The sequence below is a fragment of the Trachypithecus francoisi genome, unplaced genomic scaffold, assembly GCF_009764315.1.
Source record: "Trachypithecus francoisi isolate TF-2019V2 unplaced genomic scaffold, Tfra_2.0 Lachesis_group0, whole genome shotgun sequence".
Lineage (NCBI taxonomy): Eukaryota > Metazoa > Chordata > Mammalia > Primates > Cercopithecidae > Trachypithecus > Trachypithecus francoisi.
Window position 1 is genome coordinate 69,605,257 of NW_022681453.1, and position 19,492 is coordinate 69,624,748.

At 43.9% G+C, this 19,492-nt stretch overlaps 1 protein-coding gene across 2 annotated transcripts in view; it reads right to left on the reverse strand.

Annotated features, from left to right (window-relative positions):
* The window catches only part of ARHGAP31 (Rho GTPase activating protein 31), a 129,383-nt gene that overhangs the window by 26,052 nt on the left and 83,839 nt on the right, over nt 1-19,492 (reverse strand). For both annotated transcript variants that reach the window (XM_033211156.1, XM_033211157.1), the window contains exons 4-7: nt 11,071-11,153; nt 9,967-10,074; nt 9,139-9,281; nt 2,400-2,598 (exon numbers count right to left, since the gene is read on the reverse strand). In XM_033211156.1, the coding sequence (XP_033067047.1) occupies nt 2,400-2,598; nt 9,139-9,281; nt 9,967-10,074; nt 11,071-11,153 (533 nt within the window). The remainder of the gene's footprint in view (nt 1-2,399; nt 2,599-9,138; nt 9,282-9,966; nt 10,075-11,070; nt 11,154-19,492) is intronic.

The window sequence follows — 19,492 nt, forward strand, 5'->3', positions numbered from 1 at the left end:
ATGAATGGCTCTGATATTTCAGGGAATTCCCCTCTAAAATCCAAGGTAAGCTTGATTCTCACCTTGTCTAGAGATGCTCCAGGTGACCAAGTAAGGCTTTCATGAGTCACAGCAAACTGTATTTCCCAGGGCAAGAGGTAAAGTGTGATATTAAAGGCAGAGGTGGGGGCAAACAGAGGCAAGGATCGGTGGGAATCTCAGCAGTCACAAGCAAACACGCAATTCTGGGAATTCTGATAAGCACTTTTGTTCTGGAATTTCAAAGACACCATTCATTCATTTCATTCATTTACTCATTTATAGAGTTGGGGGTCTCACTATCTTGCCCAGGCTGGTCTTAAACACTTGGCCTCAAGCCATCCTCTCACTTCAGCCTCTCAAGTGGCTGGGATGACAGGACTGGGCCACCCACCACATATGGTCAGTTTTTGTGCAGGATGAAGCACTGAAGACCATAGGGACCTGGGTCCTGTTAGGCTCCTGCACTATAACCACACTGCTGGGACATCCACAGGCAAAGAGACGGCTGGTGAAGACTTTCATGGACTGAAAAGGGTTGGATGAGAAAGTCGACCTGGAAAAGAGTCTGGCCTGGTGAGGCTGAGGAGAGTAGCAGCCTGCAGGGTGTGGTCAATGATCACTACAGAGAAATGCAGAGGGTAGTTAGTGTGTCTCTGGCTTAGCCTCACACCAGGCTGCTTTGGTGAGATGGGCAAAGGGGAGCACTAGGCTGGGTTGAGAGAGCCTGGCACCCCAGGGGTCACCATGGAGGCCTTGCCCTGCTGTGGCTCTGCTGGGCAGTTTCAGGATGAAAACCTGAAATCTGTGAGTTCCACAAAGGACCTATTCTCTGCAGGGCTCTCATGGAACATCCAGATCTCAAGCCCACCATGTTTGTTGTTGTTGATGTTGTTGTTGTTGTTTTTGAGACAGGGTGACAGGGTCTGGCTCTGTTACCCAGGCTGGAGTTCAGTGGTGCAAACAAGGCTTACTGCAGTCTTGACCTCTTGGGCTCAAGCAGTCCTCCTGCCTCAGCCTCCCGAGTAACTGGGACTACAGGCACATGCCACCACACCCGGCTGATATTTTTATTTTTTGTAAAGACTGGGTTTCACCATGTTGCCCAGGCTGGTCTCAAACTCCTGGGCTCAAATGATCCTCCCACCTTAGCCTCCCAAAGTGCTGGGATTACAGAAGTGAGTCATTGTACCTGAACTCAGGATGTTTTTATGATCCATCTGAGATAGCTTTGCAGTGTTTAGTGGTTTCCTTTGGACTTGGCCTGCATTTTGTCAAGCTTTTATCCTTGAGGAATATTTTATAGGGTAGCATACCTTTGGGTATGGTGCACCATAGGTGTGGTTTAAAGCACAGAGAAAATGCATTTGATGGTCTTTCCAAGGTATTCTTCCTGATCTCTGGAGGATCAGGGAGACATGAGACTTATTCTCCAGGGACATTGGGAAAGGCGCAGTGGAGCTCAGTCTCAAGAAAACACAACCCATATACTTTCCAGCACACAGATGGGTTTCTCACCAGATGAGTTCCAGGTATGTCATTCTTATAGCATGCAGCATGACTGGCATCTCCGAATTGTGCAAGGTGCCTGCTTTCATACCTCTTTTCACTGACCAAACAGTGGGGATGACACCTTCAATGGAAAGGTTGCCTTTCAGCCCCTCCACCTACAATCTGCTTAGAATTTAGGACTCCTGTTCAAACCTGCTTCTTTCTACCATGGCATACGAGTGAGGGGGTGGGTAGAGACCCAGGTGGCAATAGAGGAAGTGACAGGGAGAAATGAGGAAAGAAAATATTCTACCAATGAAAACAATGCTTTATTTGTTTTGGAGATGAGGGAGGGCTCTGACAGGCTCTGACAAGGATGCCAGCCAGGTTTGCATGTACCCAAGTGCTGCTCACCCAGAGCTATCAGCCTAGAATGACACTATTTGTCAAGGTGTCCTCCATCAGAACACTCAACCCTATGCCTTTTGTATCATCACGTGGGGATGGAGGGTCAGGGGAGGGGGTCAAATTTTTGTTTTCAGTAAACTTTCTTTTGTAAACACCAAGCCTGATTTATCTATACTAAAAAGTCAGGAGTTTCAGTCATGACTTATGATGTGACCCCTCTAACACTCTCCCAACATGGTGCTTGATAAATGAGAGATCGGGAATCTTGTTAACTTTGGGGCAGTGTATGCATAAAGGCATCAACCGCTGGTGAGAGAGTTGTAGAGACAGCTCCCTTCTCTTCTGGAATGTTTCCTTAAACCCCAACCCAGATGGTACCTCCAACCCACACCGCCATCTTGACCCTGAGACTGTATACCTCTCCTCCTCTTTGCTCTTCAACCACACATCTCCTAGAATTTTTTTAAAAGAGTGCCACTTACTTGTTGTCTGGTAACTCAAGGACGGTGTGGAAGAGGGTGCCCATGGGAGGGACAATCTCAGGCAGGCTGTTCTCCCTCCTTTCCTTGCGAGCAGGATGGTTAGTGGCCAGGCTGCGGGCCTGAGCTTCCTCAAGGCTCACCAGCTTCATGGGCAAGGAGAGGGCTGGCAAGGTCAGGCTCTTCATGATAGGCCGGTTTGCTGTAAAGGCAACAGAAGAGCTCAGTGTTGGAGGAGGCCTGCTCATCACATCCATCCAGACTCCCCATCCACGGTCCCTCCATTCCTGATCCCATGATGGGGGCTGAGTGCCACCCTGGCTTCTCTTGGGCACGGTGGGGCCTGGGGCTGAGGCTGCACACCAGAAACTGATGACTCTCATGGCCAGACTTGCCAGAAGACAAACAGGGGCTTCAGGAGGTAGCTGCACCTTCCATACTTTTCAGAGAGGGACCACTCACTTATTCGTTCATTCATTCATTCATGCCTATAACAAGCATTTATTGAACACTCGTTGTGAGCCAGAGTGACAACAACGAGTCTTTACTCCTGAAAACTCTGCCTCTGCCTCATGCTTCAGCCAGATGGGAATGTCTGTCCAGCCACGGAGGTAGCCTAACAGCCAGAGTAAGACAGGAGGCTGCCTCTCCTCCCCACAGCTGGAGAGCACATGCTCCAAGGCCATTTCAAGTTAGAACCTCTACTTTCCCAGATCATTAAGGCTTATATCCCTGCCACAGAAAGATATATTTTACAGCCTATACTATGCCCTGTGGGTTTCTTACTCACTACCCAGTTGTCTTCTAGTGTATGTAGCAGATCCTTTCCTATTCTATGGCATTTTTTTTAAGGAACGGAAGCGATGATGACAATCACTGATGCACAGGATTATCTTTTCTCCAAGTCAGTGGTTCTCACCTTGAGGTGATTTTGTGTACCACTCCCCTCCCCACTCAGGGACATCTGGCAATGTCTGGAGATATTTTTGATGGTCATCAATGTGTGTGGGAGTGCTACTGGTATCTAGTAGGCAAAGGCCAGGGATGCTGTTAAACGTCCTGCAATGCACAGAGCAGTGCCCCACAGTAGGAATCATCCAGCACTAAATATCAATAGTGCTGAGGTTGTGAAGCTGATCTAAGTTAAAAAACAGTCTGAGTTTGCTTCTATTTAGCTTTTGGTGACGTTGCCAGTTTTCTATGACTTCTGAAGTAGTAAAGAGACTCAAGGATAATTTAGACCAATTGAAATCACTTTTGGTGGAACACTCACTGTATTTTCAGAAAGCAAATTGATGGCACTATTTCTCTTTGCAGCGCATGACCCTCTGTGGGTGGGAAGAAGTAAAACTACTGAAAAATGGCCTCTTGGAAAATGGAGACAACTGTTATGTGACAATGGGGTGTTTCTCGGGAGGACTAGCATGGCACTCATTCAACAGGACTACTGTTAAATACAGCCTGGGATCCTGAAAACTTTTCAGTAAACTTTCTGGCTTTAACGCAGTCTTTTGACGCAATCCAAAGAGGGGTAAAATATTTAAATTTAATCTACTTTGAATATTTGTTCAAAGACTCTCACATATTCTTTATTATTAATGATTATGTATTTGCTTAAAAATACATAAAAATAAATACATACATTAACTCCCTCTGGGAGCAACTGCAACAATGGGAAGAACATAAACTGCAGAAGACCAAGTTTAGTGCCCACCTCTCCCCTCAGCTCCAGGCTCCTAGGACTAAGGCCCATTCAGCGTCTCTGCTTAGATGTTTGTGTGTGTGTGCTAGTTAAGTTATTGTTTTTCATTTTCTGTTTTTTGAAATGGAGTCTCAATCTGTCACCCAGGTTGGACTGCAGTGGTGCAATCTCAGCTCACTGCAACCTCCGACTCCTGGGTTCAAGTGATTCTCTTGCCTCAGCCCCCTGAGCAGCTGGGATTACAGGCACCCACCACCATGCCCAGCTAATTTTTTGCATTTTCTAAAATAGTAATGGGGTTTCTCCATGTTGGCGAGGCTGGTCTCGAACTCCTGACCTCAAGTGATTTGCCCGCCTCAGCCTCCCAAAATGCTGGGATTACAGGCATGAGCCACCGCGCCTGGCCTCTGCTTAGGCATCTCTAACTTTACATTTTGTAACAGAGCTTGTGATCTGTGCTCCTCTGCTCTACTCTAGTACCTCTTCTCATCTTCTCTGTGTCAGTAGGTGGCACCACGGACCACCCAGTGCCTAAGCTAAAGCCTAGGGGGTTGTTATTTTTTATTTATTCATTTCCTTAATGCATTTCTCCTTCCATATACAGCCTATAAGCAAGGCTTGTAACTCTACCTCCAAAATACATCCGGAACCCAGCCACTTTCCTCCTTCCCACTGCTACAGGCTGCCATGATTTCCCACTGCTTTTGCCATAGCTTCTCAACTGGTCTCCCTGCTTCCAGCCTCTCAGCCTCTCCTCCACACAGCAGCTGGAAGGCTTAGATCCTGCACTGGCCTGCTCAAAACCCTCCAATGCTTTCCCAAGACACAGAACAAACCCATCCCTTCGCATGATCTAAATGGATCTTTCATCTGCTTCCCCTTTCCTGTTTGCCCACTGGCCCAGTAGTCTACGAAAATATAGTAAACATTTAAAAATGTATACATATACATGTATAAATTATACATATACCTATTATATATATACACACATGCCACTGTGTTTGTGTCATGTGTAACAGCAAACATATAAAAAATAATAGAAATTACACAGTATAAGACAAAAATAAATGGAAAAAAGAAATTCGAACAGTTTCTCCCAACACCCATAACTCATGACTTTGGTCTTTGGTACCCACCAGAGTGGGGCACCCCACTTTGAAGGCCACACTGGTTCCAGCCACATTGGCCAATGTTCTGCAACACTGCAAGTTTTCTGCCTTTTTCTGCTTTTACAACCTCTGTTCTCTGTCTTTGGAACATTTGCTCATAGATCCTCACATGCCTGGTTCTCCATGTCATTCAGGTCTCAGTTCAAAGATCACTTCTTTAGAAACCATGACCACTCTGTCCCAAAATTATACCCCCAAGTCACTGACTATTGCCTTACTCTGCTGTGTTTTCCTCTTGGTATTTATTGTCTTTGAAGTGGTAATATATTTATTTGTAAAGGTATATATTGCTTGTCTTCCCAACCAGACCATAGTTCTATGCCGGAGAGGGTCTCTGTCATTTTGTGCACTGGTGTGTCTCCAGTGTCTAGAACAGCACCTAGTTCACAGGAGATATTCAATAAACATTTATTTTTCAGTGAATATTAGAGATATCACAATCTCTTTGGCCTCAGTGTTCTCATCTATCAAATAAAATTATTGGATTCAATGCCTTCTATGCTGTGAATGTTTCTGTCCCCTCAAAATTCATATGTTAAAATAGAATCCTCAAAGCAACAGAATTAAGAGGTGAGGTCTTTAGGAGGTGATTAGGTCATGAGGGTGGAGCCCTAATGCGTGGGATTAGTGATCTTACCCAAGAGGCCCAAGGGAGCTTGTTTCACCCTTCCCCATGTGAGAACCCAGTGAGAAGGTGCCGACTGTGGGCAATGGGCCCTCACCAGACACTGAATCTACCGGTCCCTGGATCTTGACTTCCCAGCCTTCAGAAGTGAGAGAAATAGGTTTATTGCTTATAAGCTAACCAGTTCATGATTTTTTTTTAATGGCAGCCCAAATGGACTAAGACAACTTCCAAAATCTTTTCAGTTTGAAGCAGAACTCTGTCCAAACCTAAAATTCCAGAGAATAGGGCTTATTCCATTTTGTGTAAATATTAAGTATGGCACTTTACCAAAGTCAGTAAGAATTTATAATAAGAACCTTTAAATGAAATGTATGTGAACAATGAGCACTGGAGGCAATCAGAGTGAAAGGCTAAAGAGAAAACTGGATTTTAATATGCAGGACAAAAAGATGGTTAAGGCAATAGCCATAAAGAGAAAAGGCATTTTCAGGTTGGAATTAGGATGAGCCTTAATATTAACAGTCATGGATGGGATTTGCTGTCCAGAAGAATATTTCCCAAAAGGCCTAGTTCTCCACAATGGTTTATTTATCTATTTTCATATTCTTATCCTCATAGAGGCAGAATAGAGTTAAGGAAAGAGCATGGGCTAAAAGATTTGGGTTCAGCAGTCCACATGCAGCAAGTTACTCGCTAGGTGGCTCTGGGAAGTTACTAAGCTATTCTGGTTCTCTGGTTCTTCAAGTATAAAACAAGGTTGATAACGACTTTATCCTGTTTGCTGTAATAAATCAGTGAAGTGCTGCAAGTGGAAAACCTACAACAGTTCCCGCTGTAGAGTAAATCCCCAGTAAATTTTTTTGTGGGCTCAAAAGGGTGAATGAATAAATGTATGCATATTACTTCTCTTTTACTTTCAAAAAGGTTTTTATATAGTTTAAAAGAAAAAAATCTATAACTGGAGAGTTGAAATAAAAAAGAAAGGCCAGCCACTCCGACATATATAATAAAGAGAATTGAAAATGTATATTCAAACAAAAACGTGTACGTGAATGTTCACAGCAGCATTATACATAATCATAAAAAGCAGAAACAACCCAAACTAAGGAATGGATAAAAATGTGGTATATCTATACAACAGAACATTATTCAGCCGTAAGAAGGAATGAAATACTGATATATACAACAACATGGGTAAACCTTGAAAACATATGCTAAGAAAAAAAAAAAAAAAACAGTCGGCTAGGCGCAGTGGCTCACACCTGTAATCCTAGCACTTTGGGAGGCTACGGCAGGCAGATCCCTTGAGGTCAGGAATTTGAGACCAGCCTGGCTAACATGATGAAATCCCTTCCCTACTACAAATACAAAAAAAATTAGCCAGGTGTGGTGCTGGGCACCTGTAATCCCAGCAACTCAGGAGGTTGAGGCAGGAGAATGGTTTGAACCTGGGAGGCAGAGGTTGCAGTGAGCCAAGATCATGCCACTGCACTCCAGTCTGGGCAACAGAGTGAGACTGCATAAAAAAAAAAAAAAAGTCACAAAAGACCATATATTGCATGATTCCATTGATATGAAATGTCCAGAAAAGGCAAATCCATACAAACAGAAAGTAGACTAGTGGTTGCCAGGGCCTGTGGGGAGAGGAACATGTGAAGTGATTGCTAAATGGGTATGGGGTTTGTTATGGTTTGAATGTGTTCCCCAAAGTTCATGTGTTGGGAACTTGATCCCCAATGCAACACTGTTGTGACGTGGGACCTTTATGAGGTGATTAGGTCATGAGGGATCTGCCCTTCTAAATGGATTAATGTCATTTTGCAGGAGTGGGTTCATTCTTGTAGGAGTGGGTTTGTTATAAAACCAAGTTCAGCCCCCTCTCTCACACTCTCTTGACTTTCCATCTTCTACCATAGGAGGACGTAGCAAGAAGGTAAGGCCCTCACCAGATGCTAGCCCCTTGAGTCTGGACTTCCCGGCCTCTGGAACCATGAGAAATAAATTCCTTTTCATTGCAAATTACCCAGTCTATGGTATTCTGTTATAGCAGAACAAAACGGATGAAGACAGGTTTCTTTTTGGACTGATGAAAATAGTATGGCATTAGGCAACAGTAATGGTTGTACAATTCTGTGACTACATTAAGAAACATGGAATTCTACACATTAACGTGGTTAAAATGATGAATTTTATGTTATATAGATAAAATAATTTTTAAATGGTCATGAACTACATAGAGGACAGGGTAGGGATGGGAACAGTTATACCAGGAATCAAAATTTGATGCTAATTGCAACTGATTATTCTGATAACTGGTTTTTCCAAAATATTGGATGAACTGGAAAGGAGTTCTTTGATCAGCTAAAATATATATTGCAGATATGGTTTTTTATGCACCAGTGATTCACTAAGTGTGGACCTGAACAGCAGCATCAGTATCACCTGAAAACTTGTTAGAAATGCAAATTATCAGCCACACTCCAAACATATTAAACCAGAAACTCTGGGGATGAGGTCCAGTAACCTTGGTTTAACAAACTCATCAGGTAATTCTGATTTACACTAATGTTGGAAAACTACTCTCATGTACCAAGCTTCTTAGTCAGCTGGATTTCTGGTCTTTACCAACTGGGTTCATGGGAGTTTAATTCACTCCTAGGGCTCATTATATTCATTACAAGATGCCCACAAACACACTCATTTTTGTATGCCTACTGCCTGGCACAGCACAGAACAAAGTGTTCAAGAAATTATTGAGAAGAGAATGCATTCTGAATATATGTGTGAGTATGAACACGCTGCGTCTTAACTTGTTCCTCTAAGACTTCAAGGTGAAGGCATAAGGGTCTTCTGAAATACAGTGAAAGTAAAGATGAAGTCTAACAGTTAGGGAGAATAATGCTGGCAGTACCTCTTTTAGAAAATAACTCGGAGTTTAAGAACTCACTAAAACTAGTAGAACATTATTCTAGTTCTATTTCAGCATACCACATTCACAGGATAGGCCATGTATATAACTGATTAGAAACATGCTAAAGCCACATGCAAGCACGCCATAGCTTCCCTTCACATATACAGATGTATATATGCACGATCCTCAGACACTGACACACAGTAGTCAGCATACACACAGCCAACACTCAGAGCTAGAACTAAGCCCACCCTCACTTTCTGTTGAATCCCACCACTAGTTGCAAGAAAGAAGGATAGGCTGGTGGGGTGTATGCTAGCAGGAGTCCTTACCATCATTCTCCAGAGACCCAGGTGCACCGTTGTTAAAGATTTGATCTACATGATTCAGTATGAACTCAATCACCACCTGCTGGACCCGGACTGCAAGGAAGGCTGCATCTCCATTGCAACCAGTGGCTTCAATTTCTTTAGACCTACAGTGTGGAAGAAACATATTCAGTGAGTGAGTTTGCCTTACAACCTGAAGCAGCAAGGATAGCCAGCAGGCCTTTTGCACAAGCCTCATCTCCTAAATTGATACAGTTTATAGAATATTTTAATTATTTAGGGCCAATTAAAGGAACTCTCCAAAGGCTGTGAAGCCCAATAAACTGAACACATTTGAACCAGTTACCAGGTACTCCACATTGCAATACTATAAACACTATCCTGTACACATACAGAAATGGACTTTTGTTTCCTGCATGGTATGCCTTTCCACTCCCACCTACCTGTTCTGTGGAGCAGGTCTTCATTTATTAAATCGTATGAAGCAGCTGATTCAAGTTGTAGCCAGCTGTGACTCCACCAAAACAAGCCAGTGAACCCCCAAAACAATAAAGGCCTTTTCAAGAAATTGTAACATACAGACCCGTAAGTTCAGCCATATTGTAGCTGTAGCCAAAACTGTCTTTAGAACTCAGAGTTTCCAAGTTAGCAGACAGAGAGCTTAGGTTATTATCACCTAAATCACCTTTAATTCTATATGTTCTATAAATGACCACTTAAGCCACAGATTTGTTTTAAAGGGGCTTCAATGTGAAGAATTCAATCTTCATTTCAATCGGGGGCTGCTCTGAGCCCCTCGGGGTGGTGACAAGGGGAGGGTACCGTGGTTACCTGAGGAGGTTTGGCGCCCACACCAGGGCCAGGTTCCGGGCGTGCATGTTGGTCTTGCTGCTGAAGGAGGCGATATGGGTCAGGTGTCGAATCAGGTATTCCAAGGTCCTAGAATGGTTTGTTTTTTGACAAAGTAAGAAACTTCAGTGCCTGTGTGAAGCCTGACATATGGAGATAATTTCTAAATTTGGATTTAAGAGACTCTAAATATTTCTATCTTCATGAATTTTGAAGGAATATTGGGAAGATGTCAAGATTGACCAGAAGTACTTTTCTTGGCCCTAGGCACACTGACTCAGGGTGGGGAAGGGGGTCCATCTTGTCAGATGTAAGCAGAGGCCCCTGGAACACCAGTCGGAGACAGAACCAGGGAATCACAGCACCTCAGAGCCTGGAGGCTCTTAGTGGCCATTTGTTCCTCTTTTCAACCAGGGTAGGATGGCCTTCAAGCAGTTTTGAAATAGGATCTCATCTAGGCTCGTTTTAATAAAAATTCTCCCAGCTACAGGGATCTTGGTACTTGTCAGGGAGCTAATTTCATGGATAAACAACATTTATTAGGAAGTTCTTTCTTATACCACATCAAAATCTGCCCACTTGTAAAAGATGGGCAGGCATAGGGAACACTGGGAAAGGTGGCAAAATTAGGGGCTAAACTGTGAGAATGAAATGAAAGGGTGGGGGATGATGATAGGGATGGTACTAATGAGCAAATAGAACAATCAGCCAATGCTCAAGAGCCCACAGTCAACCCCTGCTGAAAAGCTATCTTGGTTGCCATAGATTTGGTTATGCTACAAATCTAGGTATGAACCAAGAATGCCACCAAGAGGCTAGTAAGCATCATCAGAATGATTTCCTGAGGGATTCTGAGGGGTGTTCTGCAGGTGATTTGGAGACGGGCTGCTCCTTGCTGCCAATATCCCTGGTCAGACACCAACTCACTTTGATAATAGTGACCTGTTTACCCACTTCAAAATGCCCTCGGGAAAGCCTAAACTGGCTACTGTCCACTACGTTGGTTCCTTTCCATGATGCCAGCCTGTCTCTTTGGTATTACACTGCATTGAGAGGCCACACGTTTCTTTCCCCAACCATGCTTACCTATAGTGGGATGGAGGAAGCTCCTGGATAACATTTTGGATTCGGGCCAGTTGGCCTTCTTCAGGGCAATGTGACACTGCCTCCTGTGGAGAAGAACACACGCAGCCTGGTGAGTGCTTGAGAGTGGAGACGGCCATCTGCATGTGCTGGGATCATTTGAGCCCTCATACTCCAGCCTCACAACCATGCCTAGAGATCACTCTTCCAAGAGGCACGCTTTACTGTGAAAACAACTAACCCACGACAGTTTCTGTCAGTTCTGGATGTGTGTGCAGGGCCTCATCGTGTGTGCACAGGGGGCGGTGCGCTGCCTGGGACTCTGGACATCCTGAGATGGTTGCTAGGCATCTGGTAAGAATGTATAGAATCCCGGGTGTGTCTCGGGGGTAGAGAGACCCAGAGACTTGCACACAGAGAGATAAAGAGATAGAGACAGGCCCAGCATGGTGGCGCATGCCTGTTATCCCAGCTACTCAGGAGGCAGAGGTGGGAGGATTGCTTGAGCATGAGAGTTTGGATCTAGCCTAGCGACATAGTGCAACTCATCTCTAAAATATGAATGAATGAATGAGTGAATGGATGAACGAATGAATAACAAGCAAGTAAATAAATAAATAAAAGAGACATATACAGAATGGGATGGAGATGACAGGGTGGTGCCCAGTCCACTCAGCCACTTGTCTTTGTGGGTGCAAACAGCTACTGCCTACCTATCCCGCGAAACAGCTACTGCCTACCTATCCCGCGACTACTCCATGACCTCAAGGACTCAGCTGCTGCCTGTCCTAGAAGCCAGGAAGCAGGGAAGACGTGCCTTTCTTGGCAGGGATAAGTCCCTGAAACCTGGTAGCCTTGCCCAGACTTGCTCTCCAGTTATTTGCTGTCTGGGTATTTTGTTCCCCCATCAGCCCAAGTGCCTTCAAGGAGACGCAGGAATAGCAATAAAGGCAACGTGATTACAGGCTGGCCCATGTCCATCTCTTGCCTGCTGGGGGTTGCTGCACGATACAGGCATCTCTGGGCAGATTCCCCTGGTCCCAGCCCTGCACCCGTTCTGAGAATCTGTCCTGCGGTGCTCATGGCCCCTCTCTCTGCAGTGTGAGTGCTCACGAACTGCCAGCATCTGAGCAGCGCCTGAGCCTAAGGTCCATGCTAAACACAGCTCTTTTATTTTTCACTGAGATATAATTTATGCATATTAAAAATGTGTGGATCTTAAACTATAGCTTCATGAGTTTACTTCATATACATACACCTGGGTAACCCACCTAGATCAAGATGTACCTTAAAAGGGGCTTTAAGATCATGAATTCACAGGCACACATCACTTAGTCTTATATTTCCTCCCAGTGCTGGAAACTTGCTTTAGATTGATACGTAACAAAAGGTACAATCATGGAATATCTTAATTAATTGGATAAATATTGCCGCTTGCCATACAACCCAAAATAAGATCCTAACGAGGTGATGGTTTTCTTATGTTGCTCACCTCTGTTCAACCTTTAGCTGCCGTGTGCTTGTTGCCTGTAAATACTGAATTTCACACTCTCAGTAATGAGAAGTTTTAGGCACAGAAAAGTGGAAGCGAATTAATTTTACCAGCATCTTCAGTTCCTACAGCCCAGCAGCTGAGTGTGATCTGTTTTAGCCTAGAGGAGACCACTGAGGTTCTATTCCAGCCTGGGCCTCCAATCCCTCCCACTTTTTCCCCACAGGACTCACTGCTATTACACTACAAGAATGCACTTAGTTATTGGAGTTATTGTTTACTGTCTGTCTCCCTTGTTAGAACATAAGTTCTGTGAGTGCAGGAACGTGATGAATCCCTGTGTCCAAAACAGTGCCTGGCACACAGTATGTGTGAGACAGCAGGTCAGGGCTTTGCCCACCAAGTTTTTTCTTTCTTACCTTTTTTATTTAACTGAAGTAAAACAAATATACAGAAGCCCACCATTTTTAAAGGCAATCTGACTTCTCTATGTGGAAATCTTGAGGTCTCACATTTGAAGCAGAAGTGGGGAAAAACGTGGGACTGGGAGGATTTCAGTCATAGGCGTTCCAGTCTTCTGGTGGGTTTGCCGGCCTGAGAGCAGGCCCAGCCTAAGCAACATCGCTGCCGCAATCCTTGCTTTGTGAGATACGCAGGGTGTAGGCTAGCGGCAAGAATGGAGCCTCCAGTAAGTACCCTGACACCTCCCTTTTCTTCCCTGGGGCTGTCATTTGGAAAACATGATTGTGGAGAGGATGCTGGCTCTGCAAGGCAGTGAGAACCTCGCAACGGGGAGCCGAGGGAGAGAAGCTCTGGGGGAAGGAAGGGCTGCCGGAATGCTCTGTGGACTCTCCCACATTCTGCTGTGCACACAGGGCCGGGTGAGGGGGAGCTTCTCTTCATCTCTCTGCAAAGCCCGAATCATGCTTCACATATGTTGTACCACTAACCCCACCCGCCTTTAAAAAATGTGTCTGGGGAATAAAGGTGTAGGTCAATTTAACAACCCTCATGGAAAGTTCCTTTAATATTTTAGGAAGCTGTTAGTCATCTTTGTTCTCCAAGAGGCGGGGCAGGCTCATCCCCGGATGCCTGCAGGTCCCATTTGGGACTGGCGTTTATTTCATTATTTGCAACCTCTCCCCATCCTACCCCAAACCTCTCCGGAAGCTTTCTAAATCCATGTTTTCCTTCTGGAGGGGCCTGACCACTGCTACCTTATTTTGAGCTTCTCTATGTTCTCCCATTAGGACCACAGAACCCATAGCTGGCCAACTGGGGGATGGGAGTGGAAATTTTACCTACCCCAATTTTTTGCCTATAAGAGAATTTCACTCAGCATTAGCCAGGCCAAGATGGCTAATGGTTAAATCTTAAAAGATCTAAGATGAATCTGTGACTATTTGTTCTTTTCAAATCAGTATCAATAAGGCCAGCTTCCTGCCCTTGGAGGACGCTGGCAGAGGCTGCGCTCTTGTCCTCTGTGGTAGGATCCTCACTCTGGGTTTCTGTTTACTCAAAGCGACCATGGTCCCTGAGCTCAAGTCCTGCTGCCCGGGCAGCCCTGTCACCAGGGTGGCCCAACACAAACAGTCTGAGGCTCTCCCTTCCAACGGCACCCCAGCTGCAACTTTAACTTTTTATTCATTACTTTAAAATTATCAAACCATTTTATTATTTTAAGGTATTTTAAGCTATTTACTAGACCTTTAAAAAGTAATTTATGCACATAATTTAAAAAGTAATTCACGCACATAATTAAAAAAAAAAAAGGAAAGCATCCAAAGGAATGTACAAGGAAAATTAACCTTCCTTCCAACTACAGACTCCAGAGGAACCACTGTGTGTCCGTCAGGGCAGTCTTTACAGCTACGTCTTTGTTACACCTTTGGAAGCAAGCACTCCTAACTGAGCTGGTCCCTCTGCAAATTCCCCTGCTCCGTCTCCCATCATTTCCACCTGCCTTGCTCCATACAGGCCACACTGGCCTCCACACGTCCCCTGAGCAAGCCCAGTGTATCCTGGCTGTCCCCAAAGCCTTTGTACCTGCTGCTGCTTCTTGGCACCCTGTTTTCCCAGATACTTGCACAATTTGTTCCTTCACTTCATCCTTGCCTCTGTTCAAATGCCACCTCCTAAAGAGACCTCTGATTATCCTATCTAAAACAGGAGTCCCCATCATTCTCTCCCCTGTTCCCTGCATTATTTTTCTTCACAGTGCTTATCAACAGTTCACATTATGGGTCTATGTCTTACATTGTGTATCATCTGTCCCTTCCATTAAAATGTAAGTTTCACAAGCACAAGGATTTTCTCTGCTCTATTCACCATTAAATCTCCACAACTAGAACTGTGCCTGCCAAATATATGTAGTAGATGCCCGATAAACACTATTGAATGGAAGGATTAAGGGAATGAGTCAGTATTTTGCTTTGTGCTTGAAAATGCTAAATAGCCACATTTGGGCCACACTTCCAGACCAGCATCCTGGGCTCATTCCCCATCGTGATGAACACCAGCATTGCAGAGGCAGCTCCTTTTGACTCTGGGTTCCCGGCAGGATGACCAATGTCCTGGTTTGCCCAAGGCAGTTTTCCTGGAACATGAGATTTTCGGTGTTGAAACAGGGAGAGTCCCTGGCAAACAAGACAGTTGGCTACTGTTCCCCTTTGCAGCCATCTTGAGCTCACAACCAGCCTGACTTTACCTGTTGCAAGGTGTTAGCTGTCTGCCCTAAGTGACATTGCCTTTTTTTTTTTTTTTTGAGATGGAGTCTCACTCTGTCACCCAGGCTGGAGTGTAGTGGTGCAATCCTGGCTCACTGCAACCTCCACCTTCCAGGTTCAAGCGATTCTCCTGCCTTAGCGTCACAAGTAGCTGGGATTACAGGCGCACACTACCATGCCCGAATAATTTTTGTATTTTTAGTAGAGATAGGGTTTCACCACATTGGCCAGGCTGATCTCAAACTCCTGACCTCAAGTGATCTGTCCGCCTCAGACTCCCCACGTGCTGGGATTACAGGCATACGCCACCAAGCCTGGCCCTAAGGGACATTTCAAATGAGAGTTGCTAGTCAACAAATCTGTCAGTAAATATTTCCTAAGTAACAGTTACAACATTTTCCAGTAGCTAGGGAGCAGAAAAACACAGCAATAAATAAAATAAACACAATTCCTGTCCTCGGGAAGCTTACAATTTAACCCAGGGAGACTGATGCGTAAACACATTATTTCAGGCAGGGCTTGATGGCACATGCCTGTAGCCCTAGTTACTCCAGAAGCTGAAGCAGGAGGGTTGCTGGAGCCCTGGAGTTTGAGGTTACAGTGAGTTATAATTACACCGCTGCACTCCACACTTCGTGAACAGAGCAAGAGTGCATCTCTAAAAATAAATAAATTTCAAAAAATTTTAAAAGGTACTATTTTGATATAAATTAAATATACATTCTGACAGGTGAAAAGTTTAATTAAAAAAAGAAAAAAGGCAAATACATAATTTAACACCTCTCTTAATGGCCTTCTCTAAAAATCTCAAGTCAGCAAAGTTTTCCTATTTTGGGTGTAATAGTTTTAGCTGGATCAATCTGAACAAAACTGAATTTTTCCTAAAATAAATGTTGTTATTTTCTGATAAAAATGAAATGTAGTAGGTTGAATAATTGCTCCCGAAGATATCAAATCCTAGTCACTGGAACCTGTAAGTGTTACCTTATTTGGAAAAGAGTCTTTGCAGATGTGGTTAAATTAAGGATGTTGAGTGGGGACATTATCCTTGATTATCTGGTTGCATCCTAAATGCAGTCACAGGTATCTATGTATGAGCAGGGTAAAGGGAGATTCGACACAGACAGAAGAAGAAAAGGCAATGCGGCCCTGGAGGCAGAGATGGAGTGATGCACCAACAATCCAAGGAATGTGAGCAGCCATCAGAAGCTGGGAAGGGCAAGGAACGGCTTTTCCTCTGGAGCCTCTGGAGAGAGCACGCCCTGCTGAGACCTTAACTTCAGCCCAGTGAGGTCGATTTCAGACTTCTGGCCTCCAGAACTGTGAGGGAATAGGTTTCTGTTGTTTAAGTCATCTAGTTTATGGCAACTAGTTACAGCAGCAACAGGAAACTAATACATGTACTTAAAATTAAAGTAGGAAATCTGCAGAAAATTAAAAAATCCCCTTTTATCACATCACCCAGAAATAACTACTATTAACCTACTTACAGGTGAAGCAAAAAACAAAACAAAACAAAAAACAAAAGCAGCAGTTTGATCAGGCCTCCAAGCAGTGAACATGAACACTGGCTTCATCTCCTATTTAGTTACAGTTATTGCTTTCTTCCCTGTTTAACTTGATATTACGGTGTGTTTGTCTGTTTTTGTGTCATTATGAAGGAATACTGTATTAGCCCTTTTTCACACTGCCATAAGAACTAACTGAGTCTGGGTAATTTCTGAAGAAAAGAGGTTTAATGGACTCACAGTTCCACAGGCTTCACAGAAAGCATGGCTAGAAGGCCTTGGGAAACATAATCATGGCAGAAGGTGAAGGGGAAGCAAGCAGGTGTTACCGCGGCGGAGCAGGAGTGAGAGAGAGAGGGCTGAGGGGGGACGGCCACACACTTCTGAACCATCAGATCTTGTGAGAACTCATTCACTATCCTGAGAACAGCATGAGGAAAACCACTCCCATGATCCAATCCCACCAGGTCCCTCCCTCGACATGTGGAGATTACAATTCGAGATGAGGTTTTGGTGGGGACAGAGCCAAACCATATTGAATACCTAAGACTGGGTAATTTACATAGAAAAGAGGTTGAACTGGTTCACGGTTCTGCAGGCTATATAAACATGGTTCCAGTATCTGCTTCTGGTGAGGGCCTCAGGAAGCCAACAGTCATGCTGGAAGGCCAAGGGAGAACAGGTGATGCCACGTGGTGAGAGAGTGAGCAAGAGACAGGAAAGTGGGACGTCCCAAACTCTAACCAGATCTCACACGAACTAACTAAGTGAGAACTCATTCGTCACCAAGGGGATGAGGCTAAGCTACTCATGCCATTCATGAGGGATCAACCCCAATGATCCAGTCACCTCCCACTAGGATACTACCTCCAACATTAGGGATTACACTTCACCAGCAGATTTAGAGGGGACAAGCCTCCAAACCATATCATATGGTCAGTAAACATTCTTCAAAACCGTGACTTTTCATGGTTACACAGTTTGAACAATAATAGATTTATCATTTATTTAAATCATCTCCCATTGTTAGACAGGTACTCTCCAAAATGTTGATATTATATGTAATATTGCAATGGACACACTTGTACATCAATTATTTGTGTGCAGATCTGATTGTCACACTAGAATGGAGTCCTAGAAATAGAGTTACTGGATTAAAGAATATGAGCATTTTAGTATTCTTGATAGTAATTTCATATGACTTTTGGGGATGTCCAACCAATTTACACTTCCAACAGAAAACTATAAAAAAGCCAGTCTCAGCCGGGCATGGTGGTTCATGCCTGTAATCCCAGCACTTTGGGAGGCCGAGGCAGGTGGATCACCTGAGGTCTGGAGTTTGAGACCAGCCTGGTCAACATGGTAAAACCCCATCTCTACTAAAAATACAAAAATTAGCTGGACACGGTGGCGGGCGCCTGTAATCCCAGCTACTCAGGAGGCTGAGGCAGGAGAATGGCGTGAACCCGGGAGGCGGAGCTTGCAGTGAGCTGGGATCGTGCCACTGCACTCCAGCCTGGGCACAGGGCAAGACTCCATCTCAAAAAAAAAAAAGAAAAAGAAAAGCCAGTCTCATCATAGGCTTGCTAGTGTGAAATAGTAACATTAAAAATTATTTTTTAATGTGCAACTGTATTATTATAATATATTAATACTTTTTAAATAATTCAATTTCCTTTTTTTATAAATTATCTGTTGAGGTCCTTTGTTTACTTGTCTAGTGAGGTATTATGTGTTTTACTTCTTTTTATTGATAGGTTCCTTATAATTAAAGAACATTAATCCCCCATCACCTTTATGTAAATAGTTTCTGTATTTAGTCATTTGCCTTTTAATTTAGTTAATATATTTTTATAAAGAAAAATAGTTTACGTGTAGTTCAGTTTTTAAGTTTTTTTTTTTTTTTGTAACTTTTTTCCTTTGCTTTTATAGTTAGGAAGCCCTTCTCCACCCTGAAATCTGCTAAACGGTAAAGACGAAGCTTGATTTCCTCCTTTTGCAATAGATAGCCAATTTTCCTAGCACTGTTTATGGCATTGTTCTTTCATCACTTTATTTCATATTAAGTTATTTAATCCCTGAGCCTTAATTAAGTGTCGTTAATTCTACTTTTAAGTAGTGTGGGAGTTATGAGACAGAACTAAATCTTTATCTCCACCTACTAGCTGTACCACCCCAGGCAAGAGTCATTCTGAGCCTCATTTTAATGATCTGTATAACGGAGACAATAAAACCTACCTCATAGGGTTATTCTGAGAATTAAATGAAATAATATTTATCATGAGTTTATCATACAGTAAGCACTCAATGATGACTATTATCATTACTAATATTATTAGTCTGTTAATATTTTTTCTAATTCTCTCATCATTCCATTAAGATATTCTTCTACGGCTATTACTAAAAGTCAAAAACAGGCTGGGCGTGGTGGCTCATGCCTGTAATCCCAGCACTTTGGGAGGTCAAGACCGGTGGATCACCTGAGGTCAGAAGTTCGAGACCAGCCTGGCCAACGTGGCGAAACCCTGTCTCTACTAAAAGTACAAAAATTAGCCGGGCGTGGTGGTGAGTGCCTGTAATCCCAGCTACTCAGGAGGCTGAGGCAGGAGAATAGCTTGAACCCGGGAGGCAGAGGTGGCAGTGAGCTGAGATCACACCACTGCACTCCAGCCTGGGTGATGAGAGAGAGACTCTGTCTC